General features: G+C 44.9%; 1 protein-coding gene across 7 annotated transcripts in view; it reads right to left on the bottom strand.

The window, feature by feature from the left end:
* The window catches only part of NTRK3 (neurotrophic receptor tyrosine kinase 3), a gene marked incomplete at both ends in the record, with an annotated part of 382,825 nt that overhangs the window by 230,694 nt on the left and 129,470 nt on the right, over positions 1-22,661 (bottom strand). For 5 of the 7 annotated variants that reach the window (XM_079699625.1, XM_079699626.1, XM_079699627.1 and 2 more), the window contains 3 exons: positions 17,134-17,236; positions 18,047-18,111; positions 19,550-19,573. In XM_079699625.1, the coding sequence (XP_079555751.1) occupies positions 17,134-17,236; positions 18,047-18,111; positions 19,550-19,573 (192 nt within the window). The remainder of the gene's footprint in view (positions 1-17,133; positions 17,237-18,046; positions 18,112-19,549; positions 19,574-22,661) is intronic. The other 2 variants (XM_079699628.1, XM_079699630.1) reach the window with 1 other exon arrangement.

Raw genomic sequence — 22,661 nt, 5'->3', positions numbered from 1 at the left:
TGCAGTGTAGAAAACACAGCAAGAGGGCCAGGCCCAGAGGGTCGTGGGAAGTCTGCCTAGGAAGCTGAGGTGGGAGCCCTGGAGAGAGTGGAGGGGGCAGTGTACAAAGACGGGGGGTGGGGGGCGGCTTCAGGGGTTATGTAGGACGTGACACGGACAGGACCAGGGCTGTGTCAGAGCAGGCAGGGGTGGATGGCGGGGACTGGAGAAGGAGAGGTAGGTGCCAAGGATGGATGACTCCTGTATCTCCAGCGTATGGGACATTCACTGTGACACAAATGATGGGGGTTTGCCCCTGAGTACAGTCTGGGGCATGATGGCCAAGGCATCTACGGAAACTGCTGCTTTCTCACCTGTCTCAGCCACCTCTTTGAGCCTGGGCCAAGCTCCCTACTATGACCTCAGGTAGGATCTGGAAGTGGGGTTTCTGCCAGGGTGTGCTACGCTGTTTCTGGGAGTTGTATACTTGGAGAGACAGAGGAAGAGAGAGCAGAAAGCAGTGGGAGCTGAGATTAAAGGGCCACAAAAGACCCCATTAACCTGCAGCCAAGTGTCCGCCTGAGGCAGGATAAGCAGCTTATGAACTGATAAGAGGAAAGTATGCAGCTGTTAGCTTGGGGAGCTTTTGTCACTGGTTTGTGAGCAAGCAGGAGGCTCTCAGATGATGGAGGGAAGGAAAGGACCATCTGTCAAGGGGTCTCTGCAGTTCTCTGGGATGGGGACCCTCCAAAGCTCTCAGCGGCCCTGGAGCCTCTTCTATTCTGACTTTCAAAAGCAAAATCGTGGCTTAGAGCATGCAGCCTTGGAGTCAGACAGACCCAATGACCCTATCAGGATTCTCAAAATTCCATTTTTTTCATCTGTAAAACTCAGGATGATAATATTGATCTCAGAGCATTCCTGATTGTCAAAATAATGGCAAGAATTATATAATTAGCTATTTGGTTGAGCAGTTACTATGCTTTGGATACTGGGTTCTAGGTTATGGGTTCTGTTTTATATATATTATCTCATTTCACCCAGTGAATAAGCCAAGCCTTCAAGATTTTATGTAATGAACCAAGATCTCAAGGCAAACTAGGCTCTCTCAAGACAGTAGTTATTGTGGATAACCAACAATGACCTACTGTATAGCTCAGCAAACTCTGCTCAATATTATGTAACAACCTAAATGGGAAAAGAATTTGAAAAAGAACAGATACAGGTATATGTATAACTGAATCACTTTGCTGTGCACCTGAAACTAACACAACATTGTTAACCAACTATACGCCAATATAAAATAGCAAGTTTAAAAAAAGATGGTAGTTATTGGTATTTTTATTAGAATAACCTCAGAGGGTACTGACCCACCTGTATTGCTGACTGGCAAAGCCATCAGGCTGAACCACCAGCCTCAGAGGCTGACCCTAGCTGAGGGGATTTTGCTTCCCCTTGAGTCAGGGAAGTGGTGGAGGCTCAGGCAGGCTGGGGTAGGGAGATGGGAGGAGGAAAGCAATGGCCCAGATGGCAAAAGGCCATCTGCTGGCCAGCACCAGGGTTCCCTCTTGTTCAGCCCTGCTGCAGACTGGTTGGGTACCAGCCTATCTCCATGGGCTTTGAGCAAGGTGAATGTTTAGCATTAGCCATATGGAAACTTGCACTGAGGGAGGGCCACAAGAAAGTCTCCTGATGGACTTCCCTGGTGGTGCAGTGGTTAAGAATCCGCCTGCAGACACAGGGGACACAGGTTTGAACCCTGGTCCGGGAAGATCCCACATGCCGTGGAACAACTAAGCCCATGCGCCACAACTACCGAGCCTGTGCTCTAGAGCCTGCAAGCCACAACTACTGAGCCCGTGAGCCACAACTACTGAACCCCACGTGCCTAGAGCCCATGCCCTGCAACAAGGGAAGCCACCACAATGAGAAGCCCAGGCACCGCAATGAAAGAGTAGTAGCCCCCACTCTCTGCAACTAGAGAAAGCCCGCCTGCAGCAAAGAAGACCCAACTCAGCCAAAAATAAATAAATTAATTAATTTTTAAAAAAATGTCTCCTGATGCCCACAGAACCTGGCAGATCCCAAGACTTCTCAGGACCCCACTCTACTGAGGCATCTGTGAGGTGCAGAGGGATCCCAGGACTTGTACTACCACGAAGTACAGAGCTGTGACTATTCCTCCTTAGCTTGAAAATTTAGAGGGACTTGGGGACATCTGAAGCCCTGAGAACAAATTTTGAAAACATTCTTTCCCAAAGGCTAGAGAGAAATAGGACTGTAGCCTTACAACTTTCCTCCTCAGCTTTGCAGACCTGCCATCACTGATCACGTGTCCTTGGGCTAATCACTTTCTTTCAATTCTTATTCTTCCTTATTCTTTCAATTGCCTTGCCAGGATAATACCGATAATAGCTACTGTGCAGCATTGCCTTAAGGTTTAGCATGTGTCTGAAAAAGTGTTTGGCATATAATAAGCACTCTATTAATGGTTCCTATATATGACCTGCTTCTTCAAATATAAAGAGTTCTTGGCAGGCTCCTCCATCTTCTGATTAATTTTTCAGGGTACTAGGTCAGTCTACACCAGGGATCTGAAGCTATGGATCAGATCCACAGGCCAAATCCAGTCTGTTACCTGTTTTTGTAAATAAAGTTTTATTGTAACACAGCCAGACCAATTTATTTACAGAGTGTCTACAACAGCCGACATGAGTGATTACCTCAGAAACCATATGGCCAGCAAGGCCTAAAATACTTACTATCCGGCTGCTTAATGAAAAAGGTTGCCAATTTCTAATTACACTGAAGTTTCTCAAACATTAATGAGCATCACAATCACCCAGGGTGTTTTTTAAGAATACCGATTCCCAGGGCCTACAGCCAGAGCACTGGATTCAGGAGATGTGGCCCAGGAACCTGCATTTTAATCAGCCCCCACCACCATCAATGATTCTGATGCAAGTGGCCCAAGGACACATTGGAAGGAACCTTGGTCTGTGCAATCAGCAATGCTAAGTGACACCAGAGCCCCGGTTGTCCCCATGAAGGGGCAGATGGAGCCTAGGTGGGGAGAAAGTCAGCACTCTGCATCTAGTAAGGAGGTGCATGCAGCCTGTGCCCCCTTTCCCCAGCAGCTGCCTGCTTTGTTTTAAAGTTCAATGCAGAAAACTTGGAAGACAAAGAAAACAAAAGTCACAAAGGATGAAATAAAAAAAGCTTCCATAATCCAACTATCCAAGGATAACTACCATTTATATTCTGACCTATCAGTCTATATGATCCCAGTATTTTTCCCAGGTATATATATGAAAATATTTTCTCTTTATTTTACAACAAAAACGAATGGGCAACTGTTTGCAGTCTTTACTCACTGGAAAATACATTAATATTTCGATAAACTGAAAGCATTTCCTCTAAGATCAGGAATAAGACAAGGATGTCCGCTCTTACCACTATTATTCAACATAGTTTTCAAAGTCCCAGCCACAGCAGAGAAGAAAAAGAAATAAAAGGAATCCAAATAGGAAAAGAAGAAGTAAAACTGTCACTGTTTGCAGATGACATGATACTATACATAGAAAATCCTAAAGATGCCACCAGAAAACTACTAGAGCTAACCAATAAATTTGGTAAAGTTGCAGGATACAAAATTAATGCACAGAAATCTCTTGCATTCCTATACACTAACAATGAAAGATCAGAAAGAGAAATTAAGGAAACAATCCCATTTACCATTGCAACAAAAAGAATAAAATACCTAGGAATAGACCTACCTAAGGAGGCAAAAGACCCGTACTCAGAAAACTATAAGACACTGATGAAAGAAACCAAAGATGACACAAACAGATGGAGAGATATACCATGTTCTTGGACTGAAAGAATCAATACTGTGAAAGTGGCTACACTACCCAAAGCAATCTAAAGATTCAATGCAATCACTATCAAATTACCAATGGCATTTTTCACAGAATTAGAACAAAAAATTTTATAATTTGTATGGAAACACAAAAGACCCCGAATAGCCAAAGCAGTCTTGAGAAAGAAAAACGGAGCTGGAAGAATCAGGCTCCCTGACTTCAGACTATACTACAAAGCTATAGTCATCAAGACAACATGGTACTGGCACAAAAACAGAAATATAGATCAAGGAACAGGATAGAAAGCCGAGAGATAAACCCACGCACCTACGGTCACCTAATCTGTGACAAAGGAGGCAAGAATATACAATAGAGAAAAGACAGTCTGTTCAACAAGTGGTGCTGGGAAAACTGGACAGCTACATGTAAAATAATGAAATTAGAACACTCCCTAACACCATACACAAAAATAAACTCAAAATGGAGTAAAGACCTAAATGTAAGACCAGACACTATAAAACTCTTAGAGGCAAACATAGGAAGAACACTCTTGGACATAAATCACAGCAAGATGTTTTCTGACCCTCCTGCAAGGTAATAAAAATAAAAACAAAAATAAACAAATGGGACCTAATTAAACTTAAAAGCTTTTGCACAGCAAAGAAAACCATAAACGAGACGAAAAGATAACCCTCAGAATGGGAGAAAATATTTGCAAACAAAGCAACTGACAAGGGATTAATCTCCAAAATATACAAACAGCTCATGCAGCTCAGTATCAAAAAAACATAAAACCCAGTCAAAAAGTAGGCAGAAGACCTAAATAGACATTTCTCCAAAGAAGACATACAGATGGCCAAGAGGCACATGAAAACATGCTTAACATCACTAATTATTAGAGAAATGCAGATCAAAACTACAATGAGGTATCACCTCACACCAGTCAGAATGGCCATCATGAAAAAAATCTACAAACAATAAATGCTGGAGAGAGTGTGGAGGAAAGGAAACCCTCCTACACTGTTGGTGGGAATGTAAATTGATACAGCCACTATGGAGAACACTATGGACGTTCCTTAAAAAACTAAAAATAGAACTACCATGTGACCCAGCAATCCCACTACTGGGTGTATACCCTGAGAAAACCATGATTCAAAAAGACACATGCAGAGCTTCCCTGGTGGCACAGTGGTTGAGAGTCCGCCTGCCGATGCAGGGGACACGAGTTTGTGCCCTGGTCCGGGAAGATCCCACATGCCGTGGAGCGGCTGGGCCCGTGAGCGATGGCCGCTGAGCCTGTGCGTCCGGAGCCTGTGCTCCGCAAGGGGAGAGGCCACAACAGTGAGAGGCCCGTGTAACAACAACAACAAAAAAAGACACATGCACCCCAGTGTTCACTGTAGCACTATTTATAATAGCCACCTGGAAGCAACCTAAATGTTCATCAACAGACGACTGGACAAAGATGATGTGGCACATATATACAATGGAATATTACTCAGCCATAAAAAGGAACAAAATTGGGTCATTTGTAGAAACGTGGATGGACCTGGAGTCTGTCATACAGAGTGAAGTAAGTCAGAAAGAGAAAAACAAATATCGTGTATTAACGCATATATGTGGAATCTAGAAAAATGGTAGAGGTGAACCTATTTGCAGGACAGGAATAAAGACACAGACATAGAGAACGAATGTGTGGACACAGTGGGGAGGGAAGAGGGGGTGGAATGAATTGGGAGATTGGTATTAACAATCCCATGTGTAAAATAGATAGCTAGTGGAAACCTGCTGTATAGCTCAGGGAGCTCAGCTCGGTGCTCTGTGGTGGCCTCTATGGGTGGGATGGGGCAGGTGGGAGGGAGGTCCAAGAGGGAGGGGATATATGTATACGTATAACTGATTCACTTTGTTGTACAGCAGAAACTAACACAACATTGTGAAGCAACCATACCCCAATTTAAAAATATGTACACATATGAACACTTTCACGTGTCAATAAATATTGCTCTCAAATATCACTCTTGATATTCAACTGTTAAAAAAAGAATGCAGTAAATACATACATGTATGAAATCATCACACTGTACACCTTAAACTTACACATTGTTGTGTATCAAATATATCTCAATAAAGCTGGAAAAAAGAAAAAAAGAATGCAGTAGATCTCTATGAACTAATATGAAATAATCTCAAAGATAGTTACCAAAAATAATGTGGTCCAGAACAATGTGAATACAAGCTGGCATTTGTATAAAGGCAACGGGAAACATCTCTCCTTGTATAGCACTGACTACCTCGGCAAGGATACACAGAACCTCTAAATAGTTATTATCTCAGAAGCAGGAAATTAGGCAGATTGAGAGTAACTTTTACTCCATTATCTTTTACATTTTTGGGCTCTCTTACTATTTGCAGGTATATCCTTACAGAAATATTAAAAACTTGCTTTTAAAAACTGTCATTTCTTTTTCTTTCTTTTTTTTTTTTTTTCATTTTTTGGCTGGGCGACATGTGGTATCTGGGTTCCCCGACCAGGGATGGAACCCACGCACCCTGCATGGGAAGCGCAGGGTCTTAACTACTGGACTGTCAGGGAAGTCTCCAAAAATTGTCATTTTTAATGTCTTCATTGAAATTACATCATTTGTATGAACCACAGTGTGCTCAACTAACCATTTATTATATTTAAGCAATTCTTAGTTGATCGAGTTGACTGTTTAAGTCACAGTGGGATGAACACCCACACACATCAATATGGGCAGCCGTTGGTGATCATTACCTGAGGTTAAATTCTCAGAAGTGGAGTTTCTGGGACATGGGCTTCCTCTGATTTTAGCCTTTTAATAAAATTTGCCAAACCACTTTCCAGAAAGGCAGGCTCTGTCCACACACTTAGCAACAGCAAACGTGAATGTCCATTTTCCCTTTCGCTCGGATGTCCCCTCATTTCTGACAGTGCTTCTCTTTAGAAGACCTCCAGCTCCAAGTACAGCCCAATCAGGCCGGTGTGTCCCCCAGACGCCCCCCACCTCCAGCCCCACAAAGCAAGCCCAGGCAGTGGCTGGGACGATTGGAGCCATTTCCGCACACCATGGCCAATAACAGTACTCAAATCCTGCCTGCTTTTCTTAAAGACTAAGCCAACAATGGGGGTGCTCCCGGCACCCCTCCACTGGCCCAAGGCCAACCCACTGAACTCAATTGATTTGGAAGGATTCACTTGGAAAGGTAGTTCCTGAAACTACCTGGGCACCCTCCTCGGGGCTTCATGTCAGACCTGCTGGCAGACAGACCAACGCTGGCATTCTTCTCCCCCACCTGGGAACAGGTGTGCATCGCTGTTACAGCACAGAGTCCCCTCTGAACTCAAGATCCCCGTCAGGTAGGGAGGCTCGGCATTTTGGGACTGCTAAGGAAACCGTTCCAGTCTTTGGCCCACTATGCAGTTCTTATTCCACAGTCAATTGGGAGGGCAGGGCAGGGGTCCAATGTAAATACCACTGGAGCGGCAGGACTGAGGAGAACAAAATTCCAGCCACCAAGAGCAGTGCCTCTGAGGCTGGCAGGTGTCCTGGGCCACCACTGACTTAACCCACTAGGCTTCCTCCACCAAACAACATGCTCTGGTCCACTTCAGGGCCTGCCAGCCCAAGCTGCTCCCATTTCCTGTAGCTCCCAACATTACCTCCAAGATCAGCTATGGGAGGAAGAGGAAACAGGATGTGGAAGTTTCTAGAGGAGAGGAATGCCTGTCCAGGCACACAAGGGACTCTGGGCTGGGAATGCTGCCTGCCCACTGACTGCTGGCCTCCCTGGGGCTCTGCCTCCAGCCCTTGTGTTGATGGACCTCACGCTTGTGCTAAGATCAACAGAGGCAGCAGGCCTTACAAGTGCCCTTGTGTGGAAGGAGGTGGCAGTTCGGTATGAACCAACGAAGCCACTGCAGAACTGCCTTAGGAAAGAAGCAAGGCTTATTTACCCAAAGAGGGTAGAACTAAAATTGCCTTAGAAGTCGTGGTTCTATTTTGTAATCATATAGTCATATTATTCCAACTAGCAGAGTCAGAGGTTGAGGCCGGCTGATTTTGCTAATGATGCACAGGAAGAAATGGAAGACAGAGATGTTACCTAAGTCCCCAGGTCACAGGCCTGAGGTTTTCACTTCGTCCTTTGTTCCCTGAACTGTGAGCCCCAGAGAAGCATCCTCTGGAAACTGGTTAGAAACACTGACTCTCAGCCCTTCTCCAGAATCTGCATTTTCATAAGATCCCCAGCATCCCCCAGGATTCAGTGCAGTGGTTCCTAAACTTTAGTGAGCATCAAAAATCTCCCCCACTTCACCCCAGGTCTGACCCAGTGGGTGGGGAGTGATCCCAGGCATCTACACATTTCACACGGTCCCAAGGTGACCAGATACACTGGTCTGCAGACTGCATACATGACCTGGGCAACTAATTAAATGCGCAGCTGCATCTTGGCCTTACACCGCTGGTTCTCAACTTGGCTGCACAAGTGAAATCACCCGAGGTGTTGAGAAAAGCATGACCATGCCTGAGTTTCACCTTTAGAATCGGATTTAATCAGTCTGGGGTGCCGCCTGGGCTGAGGGAGTCATACAATTTGACCAAGTGATTGGAATGTGCAGTGAAGATTGAGAACCATTGATTCAGAGTGACCTCATTTAAAACCTGGTTTTCTTACTCACCAGCCACATGACATGGGGCAATTGAACCACTCTGAGCAGCTTTATTGCCTTTACAATGTGGAGAACAGCCACTCATCAGGACTAAATATTATAAGGTATATTAGACCTTATATGTCTACGTGTGCTTATATGTGTCTGGCACACAGTAGGTACTCAATAAATGCCCAATGCCCCCTATTCTCTTTCCTTGCTATGATTAGAAGTGAAAAATCAGCTGATACTCTTATCTTTACCCCAAATCCCAGCTCCTCTCTGAACAGGAAGCATAGAAATATCAGTTTCCCTCCTCACCATACAGGAAAAAAATGAAGGTGCTAGGGCTTGAAACCATGTTGGAATGTGTACTCAGGGAGCAGAGCTGGCTTCACGGGCCTGACCCTGACTCCATGCTCAGAAGAGCCCCACGATCGGGGTATAAGTCTCTGCTGCAGCTGTCCTGCAATTCTAGTGCTTTTGGAAGATTTTGCACTGGGTCCCATAAATTAGGTAGCCGGGCCTGTCAGGAATGAAGCTGGTTTGGAGACCAGTGCAAGGATGCCAGCAAATCCCTCTCTGGCTTGTGGCAGCAGAATTAATACAAGAGAAAAGAATAAAGGGGTGTGCACCAGAGTGACTTGGTGAATCTCTCTCTAAACTAAACATACAGGGGTATCAGGGAAGGGAGGAAGAGAGGGTGTCACTAACCCTCTAAGAGAAAGAGCCAGGAAGAGACCAACCGGAAGCTCTTCTCTTTCCTCTGGATGCTCTGGGGCCGGAGGCGGTGGCAGACACCACTGGTGGCTGAGCCCCAGCTGGATGCAGGCTCCCCTTTCTCCTCCTGCAGCACACTCCTTCCCCACCCCATCCAGCTCATCCCCCACGATGGATGCACAGCACAAAGGGCAACGGGGTGGGGAGGAGCCGGGGCCAGGGATTTGCAGCAGTTTGCTTGTTTGACGTTGTTTTCAGTGTGTGGTTTCTCTTCCCAAGTCCAAAATCGTGTTTCCCCATCAGCAGTTGTTTTGATCTCTGCTTTGCTGCCTGTGGTTCCGAGGGCTGCTCTTTGGACATCCTAACACCTCTGCAGAGTTCAGGGGAGAATGGGCTGTGTGAACCCAGGGCTCGGGCGCTGCAGCCATGTGGAAGCTTCTCATTAACCAAAGCCCATGGTCCTTCCTCCTCTGGGCAAGTGAAAGCCCCCAGGACCCACAGGAGAAGATACAGAGATGGAAAGAATGTGCCATAAGAAGACAGGAGATTCTGTTGGGGCTGTTTCTGCAACTTGACTGTGCAGGGGTGCAAACCACATCGGGCCAAGAACATTGCGAGAAAGTCAAGACCAGCAGCCGCTTCCCCTCTTAGTTTTCCATCCTGGTGCCAGGATACAGTCAGATTTCTGGGTCAGTGAGGAAGTGTGTCACCAGGACTTTGGATAAATAATAAAATACTAAAGTTTGTGAATTGTTTAAGAATAAAAATTAGTATGGATTTGATTTTATTCCTAGTTTTAAAAATGCTAACTCCTATGCGGATATATTTTTCTTGTGTGAAGCTACAGCAAGGGCCAGCATTTGTCCAAAAGCCTGGTTACACCTGCAGGAGTGTATAAGGCATGTGACTGGTAGTCTTCTGTCACATGTAAAGTGGGGGACGAGAGTCTGAGAACTTCTAAGCTGAGGTATCAAAGGGCTGTTAACCCTGTGGGAACCGTTGCAATGGCATGAATTAGTAAGAACTGTCCTGTTGCCAAAATCAAATGAATCAGAGGCAATGGCTTTGGCTATGGAGCCAGCATATTGGCCACCTTTGGCCTTGCTGTACAGGCGGTAGGGGACTGCCAGGAACAGCCCGCGAGCAGGTAGCCACAGAGGAGGAACATTTTGTATCAGACTCTATTTCCAGGCATTTCTCTTCAAATAGAAGAGTCGGTGTTGGAGAACAGCTGGTTCCCTGGTGCCCTGAGAGAGAGGAATGGAGCAGGGCAGCCTTAACACAACCACCGGTGACAGTGCGGGAACTTCCAGGACCATTCACTGCACACCTGCAAAGATCCCACAAAGACAGAGCAGCAAAGGCATGCCAGAAAAATGCACACTGCCTTCCAGCTTTCTCAACCCTCTGGGCACTGCATTCTAGAACTCTGTCACCAAGTGGGTTGCGACTGCATCTGCAACCAGAAATTTGAAATGAAGCCCAAAGCAGAAGAAGAGAGGCAGAAGACTCCTGGCTTTGATTACTTTATGTCCTGCCTGTGGATTGGCCACAAACCTAACCTATTTTATTTAGACCTGAACGAATGCTAGGAGTGTTCCTTGGGCTTGGAGGGTCTCTCAAGGAGTCTGAAAAGAGGGAAGGGGCATGGAAACTTTTGTTAGGAGAATCCAAGGGCCTGAGGATAACAGCAGTCTCAAAATTATGTTCAAAGAGGCATCTTCCACCAGGAATCCCAAGCCCAGGGTCATTGCCAAGGCCAGGGGTAAGCTTCCTCACTTGTGTACCTCAGTTCAGAGGAGGAAACAGAAAAGGAAGTCAAGAAAGAGAAACAAGCAAGAAGGAAAAATAGACTTATTTCAGGAAGTCAGAAAACCCAAGTCCTCCGCTCAGTTTCACTTCTGCCTTGCTCTTGGCTTCTGACGCCCCATTAAATCAAGGCCAGATAAGTGTATTTCTCAGGGCAAAAAAAGCTGCCTTATCAGTGGCACTAATGCTGACCTCACCCAGGGTCAAGGTCACCTTTCAGTAGTCTCAGAACTCTCTATTTCTACCCCACACTCATTGTATCAATTCCCTGGCTCTGTGCTCACGGCTATAGATACGGGGACCCTCTAACCCAACTGAAGAAGAAATGCCAGTTAGAGCATCAAACATTAGGAGGCCAGGATCCCAGCCCTACCTCCATCCAGCTGGAAGAAACCCTTCTCAGTCCAATGTTCCAAGGTTAGGAGAGCGGGCAGAAATGACTCCTTCCCAAGTCTAATCATTCCCGTTAACCTAGCAGTTAAACCAGAGGGATAACAGGGCCATTCAACGCAGGCAGCCACCCCCAAGAGCTTTTGGCAGGAGCCAATCAGTCTCTCCAAATCTGACTCTGACAATCCACTTGGAGAGAAGTTACCATCTGTTTATGGGGAAAAAAATGTTAATAACCCCCAATCATTATCAAATAGGCAACCACTTTAAGTACCTATTAGCTGATGCTAATTCACAATGGAACAATCCTGGAGTGCCCATCCACAGGCCCCTCAGAGGCACCAGCACACGTCGAACCATTAGGATGGAAGGCAAGCAGATGAAGCACTTAAGGTATTACCGGAAGCCCAATCAGCCTTTCTAGACTCCTGTCCTTCCCAGCCTTCTGGCTTCTGCTGCCTTGCCATGCGGTCCCCAACATGTCCAGAAAGAGACAAAGGAAGTCCTCTAAGCCTGGGAAGCAAGACTCCTCCATCAGCTCCCACCTTTTCCCCAGGCCAGGTGTGTCCCAGCTTGAGAAAAGAGGATTAATAAGAGACATGTTTGAAAGCCCCTTTGAAGCAGGACAGCATTCAAAGATAATTAGATAAAGTATTGGAAGAGCAGGGCTGATTTATTCACAATCTGTCTTCATTTCCCAGACCTTCCCAGGCTCTCTGCATACAGCATGCAGGTGGGAAAGCAGGCCAGCATTGCTCTAGCTAGCCGTGCATTTTGGCAGGCCATTTCATTTCTCTGGGCCTGCTTCCTTACCTGTACAATGGGGACATTAGCCTAATAAGTCTAAGGTCTGTTTCAACTCTAATAAACCATTATTCTGTTTCCTCTGTACAGTAAGAGGGAGTCAAGAAGTATGAAGTTCACTCCCACAGTATCTCTGATCTAGACATATATAAAGATGCTTAAGAGGTAGTCAGACAAGAGAGACCAAATAATGTATGCCCTTTTTACAGCCTGCAAAAACCCCACACGTTTGCTTCTTTCTCCATTAAATAATAATGATAGTCACCTTATATGAAAACTATAGGACATGTTTAAGTACTTAAAGATACACTAGCATCTTCTACCTGGTTATTGTTCTAACAACCACGTGAAATAAACATGGCAGATGCACTGTGGATGTTCATGGTGGGGCAGCCAAGACCAAGGAGTTAGGTCATTCTATTGATAGCTGCCATGAGAAGTGACTGAGAATGCGAGGTAGAACGTCCGTTCTAGAACCAACTCAGCTTAACGAGACTGAAAACCAGAGCAGGTCACCTCCTTTCTTGGGCTTCCTATGCCTCAGTTTCTCATCTCTAAATAATGACACTGCAGGGCCCGGCTAGATCATTTTCACGATCTTTCGATGTCTAATTTTAAAATATTATATGAGGATGAGCATGGAATAAATTCTAAGCCATGTCACTTCCAGGCCCAGGATGCACCGGCACAATATAATTAGTTAAGATACTGACATATTTTGATATATTTCTGTCCCTCCCAGTAAACAACCCCTGCCCTGAACCTCCCGACCACCCACCACTCAACCACCCTGTGATCCAGCATGATTATGAGTTAACACCTGGCGCAGCAGAGAGCCCCCGGGTGCCGGCTCCAGCAGGAGGGTAGCATGTGCTCTGACTGGTCAGTGCCCACACCACACCAAATACTTCAGGATCATCCTGCCACTCTAAAGCATGGGGCTTCATCCACAGCCCAAAGAAAGCCCACTGGACACTCAGCCCCATTTTAGAACCTTTGTGATTATAAGAGAAGATGAGCTCGAATCCTAACCCCTCCACAGGGCAGAATCCTGACCTCTCCCCAGGCCGGAATTTCGATCAACAAGATGGCAGTTGATAACAGTAAAAAAGTGCCTGAGACAATGCATTTTCAGTTCATTTCTATAAACTCTGGTTAATACATTCAACTTCCATAAAATAGGTCCCCAGTGGAATTCCTATATGTACTAACATGGAGAGATCTCTAACACATGACAAGCAAATAAAGATGCAGAAGGGTGCTTAGAGTATAAACACGTGTACAAATTAAAACATACACAAAGTAATGCATCTTGTAAGTGTATTCACATATGTAGACATATATATGTGTATGTATATATGTATATCTTTCTTCACATCCTGTACCTATCTGTGACCACTCTTGGGAGTGTTACAGTCTTTAATCATGTTGTTTAAAACTCTCGGGACACGCTCTCTCATCCACATAACATTTATTAATAAGGTCTATAAGAGACAAATATACTTTTGATTGTTTTCTAGATGTCTATGAATAAATGCAATTGTGATTTGGAAAAAACAAACAAAACAAAACATATATATACATATACATAAGTAGAACTATAAAATTGAGCTGGTTACCAGACTTGGCCACTAGGTTTGCCATAGAGTAGAGGCAGTTGCTAACTTGGCAGTCTGCAGGGTATGGGGTCAGCTGGGAGACAGCCATGGCGGGAAGGGAGGGTGTGCAGAGACAGCAGACAAGGAGAGACAGAGATACAGGGAGAGAGACAAAAACAAGTGGACTGATGGATGCACAGTGAACTCAAGCTAATGACTGCCTATGGAAATGGGAGCGGAAATGGGACCAGGGTGACAGTTAAAGCCATCTTAGTTTTATCAGTAATAGGAATAAAACATTAGATGCAACAGAAGACAAAACAGTAACAGCTGCTTATTCTAAGTGACAGGAATATGAGTGTTTGTTATACTAATGTCCATATTTTTCTATATATTTTTTTATTTCTCAGAAAGAAGTTCATTTTAATAAGTCCTCCTCATCCATACACTGTGTTCCAGGCCCTCAGATGTGGAGGGTGGGAATTATTTATGAGTTTCCCAGATCATCCCCACTCTACCTCCACTGCTCAGACATCTCAGATTTCCAAATGAGCCGTAACTAGCCCATTACTGATTAACAAGCTGTGCTTGTTTTCTGAGTAAAATTAAAGTCATTCATTTCTAAGTTCAGAAACAATTTGTCAAAGGCTGTGCAGAGTTTCAGGCATACTCAGCTGAGTGACTGCGGGTTTCTGCAACAAGTCACTCCTGGTCTAACAGGACAGATGATGTGTGAGCAAGATAATGACAGTGCCCTAGGATTAGGGTAGAAGAAAAGCTTTTTTACTAAATATTGTGTGGGACAAAAGAGGGCATGATTAAGTCTTGGGAGGGCAGCCCTTCCTGGAAGGACAATGAAAGAAGCTTGGAGAGGCTTATACACAAAGAAAAGAAGAAAACTACAACCACAGGGACCCTTTTACATGTCAATTACACACAGATCTCAACACTCAGAGCAATGCAATGAGGGAGGTGGTATCATTCCATCATTTTGAAGTTGCCGGAATGTTAAGTAACTTTGCTGGAAACAGAGCAATTAAGTGGCATCACAGATTTTTAACTCAGATTTGAAAATTCAAAGCTGAGGAAGGGGTGGCTCTGAAGAGACGGAGGTTCGCCTGAGTCAGATTTGGGGGACTTCTGGTACCCGCAACTTTGCTCTTTTTTCTGGACTGGGAGGCCCGCTACTAATAAAAGATTAAGGGTGTATGCAGCCTGGGGCATTTGCTGTTTCATCCTAAGATGAGAACTAAATACAATCAGGCATAACAAAGATCAGAAAGATGCAGGCTTAATTCTAAACAGGGTCAGCCTTGGATACAACATCTCATCCTGCCTCTCACTCTAGCCAAACTTCTTCAGGTCACCTGACTTTAAATTAAGGAATATTTCACTTCCAAACTTATGGACGTGTTCTTGTGGCCCAATCAGGGCCAATGAAGGCAGCTCAGCCCGGGAGAGGGGCGTGGGTGTTGGGAGAGGCTCCAAGGACAGCTGAGGGGAAAGCACCACCCTGGGTGCTGCCTAATCCATCCGACATGGGGACACGCTCTTCCAGAAAACAGATGACAATTAAGAGGAAAAATCTGCTCGTATGGTGGTGCCAGTCTTGTCGCAGGGTCTCAGCTGGTGGTGTGCCTCTCGAGGTGGAGAGCAATAATGCCCGTTCTTCCCTTTGGTCAAGGCCCTGTTGTTTTCTTAGGTGGAGGGAGGAAGATCTAGGAATGTTCCTCCCATAGTAGGAAAATTTTGCACAAGTACTAGTGCCAGGTCCTCAAAGCCAGGAGCCCAAGGATGATACTAAGACTGAAGGTTCAGAGCTTTCATGTTGGTCACTGATCTTCCAAACCTGTGAAGCCCTGTTTGGTCCATCGGGTACTGGTAGATAAAACCTCTCCAGCCAAAGTGGCTGACCGTGGTCTTCTCTTGTTTAAGTCATCTGGCTTCAGGCCAAACTTCTTATAGAGAAGTTTTATAATTTGCCTTTATGCGTATTTCTCTTGGTCAAAGTATTTCATATGCTTCAAGAAAACCTGGTTTGCTCTTCTGGGACTTGTTCAGCTTAACCAAGAGCAGAAAGGGGCAGGAGGCTTCTGGGAAGCCAGACAGTCCTCCCCAATGATTTCTGCCTTTCTAGTTCTCTATGGCTATCCCTTGCTAGATATCAGTGTTCTAAACTTGTAGGGTGGTCACAGACTCTTTTGACAATATAATAGAAGCTATGGATTAGTTCCTTCCCAACCCCGCCCCCTGCCACCATGTACAAACAATTAAACATTTACATATAAGTTCAGGGGACCTCTATCCCTGTGAATCTCATTCATGCTTTCCCCTTCAATTCCTGAGCCCCCAGGTCAAGACCCCAACCACAGATACCAGTTCGTGTGCAGAAGTCATCGAAATTCATCTTTCTGGATCCCATAATCTCACCAGAAGACTCCAACCTGAATCCTAGCTCAGGAACCTGACGGCTTGTCAAACACTTCATACTCCCTTCCCACCCATCTCCTATTAACATCAGCCATAAATGGAAACCCCAGCTGGGAGTATATTTTGAAATTCAAGTTTCTGTTTAAGCACTGGTATCCAGCCTCCCTTGCACCATTTGGTCAGATCCATCCTGGGACCAGGCAGATGGATGCTAATTCACCATGTTAACCCCTTTTGTGCCAGTCCCCTTTTCCCAAGCCTTGGTGGAGAGCCACGTCTCACATCCCACCCCAGCTGTAATGGGGTTGAGTACTCTGTGTTGTGGAAACTGGCCAGCAGATTTAGCAGTCACGTTGCTCTTGGCATCCATTCTGGAACTCTGTGTAGAGCTACGTGCTGAGATACCATGCATGGGCAACCTTTCAATGCCACAGTCTACCATCCTACATTTAGTTCTGCTAATACCTTCTCATCACAACTCCAAGGACGGGTGCAGACAAGAGAAAAACCAAGTTACTCAAACAAAGAGTCCTTTTACCCACCAAAAATAAAAAGAAATGTAAGTCCTCTTCATTTGTTCTCAAATCCAACTTCTTTCCCAAATCATCCTCATTGTACCAGCCCACTGAAGCAATGTTTTTAGTCATTACAGAAAAACCAGGTGGTCCACAGTTTGGTCCTCACACCAATGCTGCCTTCAATCCATCATTACCAATAATAAACGTGTAGATGGGAGTCTCCACCAGGGCCGCTTAAGCCCACCACCCTGAAGCCCTCTCAGAGAGCAAAGAGATTAAAATAGCATCTTTTGATCAAAAGAAGCCATGTTTCCCCCATGAGACCCTCGCAAATGAAAATCCCACCTTACCCTTCATTCCAAATTTGGACCGTCGACCATACTTGTTGATCATGATAAAGAGAACCACCAACAGGACACAGGCAAAAGCAGCAAGTCCAACGGCTATGGATACCTATTGGAAGCCAAAAACAGACAGTCGAGCAGTTACAGAAAACCCGAGTATGAAGTAACATGCATGCTCAGAGAACATCCTATTACAGTAGCAACTGTAGCCCTCCCAGAACTTCAGTGAACTTCAGAACTTCTCAGACTGAGTAAAGTCTTGAGAAGATGTAATTTATGAGACTCTAAGAACATCAAAAAATAAATTACCCAGATTGATTAGAGAAAGTTCTATGATTCAGTGTTCTGAGCCCTCTCATCTGGGGACTGTCCTAAGAGATGCAGGAGGAAGCCCAGAGATGCTTCTGTCTGTTGTTCCGTTGTGGTTTTAATTAGCAAACAAATCTTGCATCTTCACATTGACATTCTTTGCATAATATTCTTATCCAGGAGATTCTAAAAAGACCCCTTTCCTTTTCTCCCCAGAGAAACCTCAGGTTCTGAGAGCGTGGAGTGGGGGCACCTCCCACCCAAGAAGATGCCCTGGGCAACTCTGACTTTTGTAAAAGGCTGTACAGTTAGCAGCCCCTTCGAATCAGGCCCAGCTGGCTCCTAATGGAGTGGGAAGTTTCAAACTGTTCTCCTCCCGAGCCCTACGGCTTAAAGCAGATCCTCAAAGACTTCCTCAAACAATGAATTATTCTCATCAAACAAGGAAGGTTTTAACCACCTGAAAGGAGGTCATTCATCACGGCTTCTCTATGCCACATATGCTAGAATTCCAAATAAGGCAGTATTGGGAAAAGTTAGCTACTAAAACAGAAGCCTGAAAAACTACTGCATCAGTAAACACCTTCCTCTTGACCAAGGAGTGACTCACCCCAAAAGTGTCTTCCTCTGGTTTATGGGTCACAGTGATAGGAGGGGTGGGGCTCACTTCGTAGACTGAAAACCAAACATAAATAGAGAAGAGTAGTTAGCTTCCTGGCCACGAGAGCCTCAGCCACGGTCCCTGCCTAACTCCCAAGCCCTCTTGCAAGTTCTTTCTGGAGAACAACCCCTTGAAGTCAGACTCTTGACTGCCTGGCCTCCCCAGGCTTTGCAGGGGTCCCCAGAGATCGGATTCCTGTGTGGCTGCCTGGTGGGTACTGATGACTCAAAGACAGACTCCACAGGTATAAAGAACCTTTGCTCCCGTCCCCCAATCCCCATCCCAGAGTAAATAATGTAACCTGGGCAATGTGGGCCATGAGCTATTGGATAAATAAGAGGGAAAAAACTGGTTTGGGATCACAGCCAGGGTCTGGATTCGGCCAATTTCGTGGGTAATGGTAGCTGTTGCTGACATTCAGCTCCTTTCTGCACCCCTTATCCTGTCCCAGGCTCTCCATGCCCTTCCTCGTTCCCTCTTCACTCCTCAGTGAGATCCAGGAGGCCTGTGGCCCCATAAACAACCCACTATCCATTGCCCTACGGCAGATTTCAGAACACAATGGCAGCTTCAGTTGGCAGCAAGTTTATCTGACTAGGAAACATCTGCTCTTCCCAGCAAGGCCTGGATGGGAAGCCGAGCATCCATTAGTCCTCCTTCTAGAATCAGCTCCTTGTCCAGAGAGAGTCCCAGTTCAAAATTCTCTGGAGGGACATCCTGTGAGATGACAAGTCCTCAAAGACCGAGGACAAACAAAGGAATCCAGGTTATATTTACATCTGTGCCAAACAACAAGGGGCGTTCTAAACAGGACTGTCTACTGTCTCAGGCCGAACAGGGAGCAGAAATGGCCTCAGCCGCCCCGTTCCTCTCCCACAGGGGACAAAAGGAAAAGGAATAAATACGTTTCCCCACAGACCATGAGCGAAACACCAAATCCTTTGCGGATCATCTAGTCCTGGCCCCGAATCACTTATAGACTGAGCCTCAATAATCTCATTTGAGGACAGGCGAACCTATCAGGAGACCTTGTCAATCACAGCTCCACACGAGGTAGGTCCTGGCTCTCAAAGCAGGTGACAAACACTAACATGTTTATAGGCTCCACATTCTCTCTGCAAGAACAACTGAGATGCTCAACAGGGGTCCACTGGGGCACGTGAACCCCACATCCTTCCTGACACCACCTCTGTGCATCTGGGTGGGAAGACCCACAACATGGTCAGACCCTAGAAAACTGTGGGGAAACTGAGGCAGAAAGTGGCTGTCCAAGATGAGTGGGCTTGGAACTGCTCAAGTATTTCTACTCTCCTTTCACAGTTCACTCAGATGCTCTCAGTGGCCATGAGTCTGAGGATGCTGGTAGAATACAAAAGAGGGCTATTTGGACTCAGTAGTTACCAAAAGTATCAGAATAAATCACTTTCAAAGCAAAAGGTAAAAGAGACTTACAAGAGACAAAGTTATCCGTGCTCTCTGCAAAAAAGACAAAGAGATCATTAACAAACGTAATAAAAAACCAGAACAGTCGCACTCTGTCTTTCTCATAGCTATGATCTCTCCCACTCACCATGATCCCCTGTTGCCCTGGCAACTGAAAACTAAAATCCTTGACTCGTCACCCCTCCCCCACACTCTTTAGAAGGTGGTCTTCCAAACAGAGAAGGAATAAGAGCTAAAACTCCTGCTTTCAAGGGAGGTGGCCTGGTCCACCTGGAGACTAGAAACTATACTATGAGATGAGGAACTACATCCAGACTCATCATCTCACCCTCATTCCTCCCGCCCTCAAGTGCCCAGAGTGTTGGGAACGTTGGTGGTACATTAGCGCCAAGAAGAAATGCTGCAGGATGGGCTTCCATGCATCTTCCTGGAAAATGCCAGCTATGATCTCAAGACACAATTCCTCAGATCAATATGTAGAGTTTATTCTAGTAGGTCATTGAGACGTTCTTGGGAATCCCTCTAGAATCTGTCCACTCCCCAGATGAAAATGTGTTGTTTGGTCTTCAGCCTTTAGAAATGGCTCACCTAATAATGAAAGCCAATCACTGCTGGGCATTGATTATGAGCCAGGGGCTGTGCCAAATGCTTTATGTAATACATCAATCCTTATAACCACCCTAGGAGGTGGGTAGCATTATCCCCTTTCAACAGAAAAGGAAACAGACTTATAGAAATTAAGTAACTAATTGAATGTCACTCATCTAAGAAGGGATAGAGCTGGATTCAAATCCAAGTCTGGGCTCAGAACCAGTCTATCAGAGATTCTCAAACTTTAGCATGCCACAGAACCATCCAGGAGGTGAGCACTACCATTTTCCGGTAAAAAGAATGAGGGAACGCATTAATTCCAGGGCTGGGGCGGAGAAAGTACAAGATGTGCTTGGAACACCTTGCAGTACTGGAAAGTAAGAAGGTGCTCAAGAATTATTGGGGGCATGAAGAAGGGACACAGGAGCCAGTATGAAGGGGTCTCCAATGGCCAAACTGGGGATGATTTGAGCAACAAAATATAATGACAATATAATGACAGTCATAGATTGTAATGAGCTGAATTATATCTGCCCAAAATTCATATGTTGAAGTCCTAACCCCCAGTACCTTAGACTATGACTGTATTTAGAGATAGGGTCTTCAAGAGGTAATTAAGTTAAAATAAAGTCATTAAGGTGGGAACTAATCCAATATGACTGGTGTCCTTATAAGAGGACACTAAGACATAGACATACCCAGAGGGTAGACTATGTGAGGACACAGAGAGAAGACAACCATCTGTAAGCCAAGGAGAGAGGCCTCAGAAGGAACCAACCCTGCTGACACCTTGATCTCAGACTTCCAGCCCCCAGAACTGTGAGAAAATAAATTTCTATTGTTGAAACCACTCAGTCTCTGACACTTTCTTACAGCAGCCCTAGCAAGTTAATACATGGATTATAATTCATAGAACAAAATAAATACCCATGAGTCCATACTGATATAAAGAAGTAATTTAATCAACAAATGAGGAAGAAAAGAAAGCTTTTCCTTACAATAAAATCCAATTAATAAATGTAGAGGAAAAGGATAGAAATAGAAAAATCACCATTGACAAATGGCACACTAATATTTGTTTCAAGCAAGAATCATCAATGAATGCTAAAACTAACGTGTGAAAGAATGATAAGAAACAAGATATTTACAAAGCTTCAAAATATTATGCTTATTAATCACAGAGGAGAAAAAAATAGTCACTCTGCAGTGGAGAAACCTAGCAGACACCATCCTGACCACTTAAGTGATAAAGTTAACATCACTGGTAATAAAATGTACAGACGTCGTGTACCCCGACACAACGTACTGAACGGGCACAGCATCACTTCTGAGGTGTTCCTGCCAAAATTGCCTAACTGGCATTCATTTGTGAGAAAACATCAGGCAAACCCAAATTGTGGGACAGTCTACAAAATAACTAGTGAGGATCCTTCAAAAGTGCACAGTGAGAGAGTGGCATGGACATATACACACTACCAAACGTAAAATAGCTAGCTAGTGGGAAGCAGCCGCATAGCACAGGGAGATCAGCTCAGTGCTTTGTGACCACCTAGAGGGGTGGGATAGGGAGGGTGGGAGGGAGGGAGATGCTAGAGGGAGGGGATATGGGGACATATGTATATGTATAACTGATTCACTTTGTTATGAAGCAGAAACTAACACACCATTATAAAGCAATTATACTCCAATAAAGATGTAAAAAAAATAAATTTAAAAAAAAGTGCACAGATCGTGAAAGACAAAGAAAGCCTGAAGAACTGCCCCAGATTTAAAGGTAACATGGCAGCTAAATACAATGTATCAATATAATTCTGGATTGGATCTCAGAGAAGAAAAGGATAGCAGTGGGACAACTGATAAGATTTAGATAAAGTCTGTAGATTAGGTAATAGGGTTGTATCAACGTTACTCTCCTGGTTTTGATCACTGCCCTGTAGTCATGTAAGATGGTAACACTGGGGGAACCTGGGTGAACAGTATAAGGAAGCTTTTTTGGTACTATTTTGTAACTCTTCTGGTAAATCTCAAACTATTTCAAAATGAAAAGTTAAAAATCTTTAAAAAATTTTTAAAGAAATATGGATTATTGGTCCTCACCCCAGAGTTTCTGACTCAGGAGGTCTGGGGGAGGTCTTGAGAATTTTGCATTTCAAACAAGTTTTCAGATGATGGGGATGCTGCTGGTCCCTTTGAGAACCACTGCATTTTACTCCACTTCCTCCTGGCACAAGCCTACCACACCCTGAAAAGTAAGAACTTATTCGTTCATTCGTTCACTGTGGGTCTTCCATTTACCAGGCCCTTGGCTAGGCTTTCACAGTCATTGTAGTCATAGCTCTATCAAGTATGCGCCAGCAAATATTCTTCCCTAACTACCCGTGGGGAAAATTGATGCTTTCTGTGAAGAAGTCCCTTAGAGAAAGCCTTATTCACAGTAAATTCAGTGCTAATAGGTTGCTTGCTCATCATCCACTTTGTGTTGTTTTGTGGGAGAGCAATACAGCTTTCTCCAGATTCCTGAATGTGCCCT

Source organism: Hyperoodon ampullatus, assembly GCF_949752795.1.
Source record: "Hyperoodon ampullatus genome assembly, chromosome: 3".
In the NCBI taxonomy this organism is placed as follows: Eukaryota; Metazoa; Chordata; class Mammalia; order Artiodactyla; family Ziphiidae; genus Hyperoodon; species Hyperoodon ampullatus.
The sequence above is the reverse complement of the archived record's forward strand: the minus strand, read 5'-3'. Positions and strand labels throughout refer to the sequence as shown.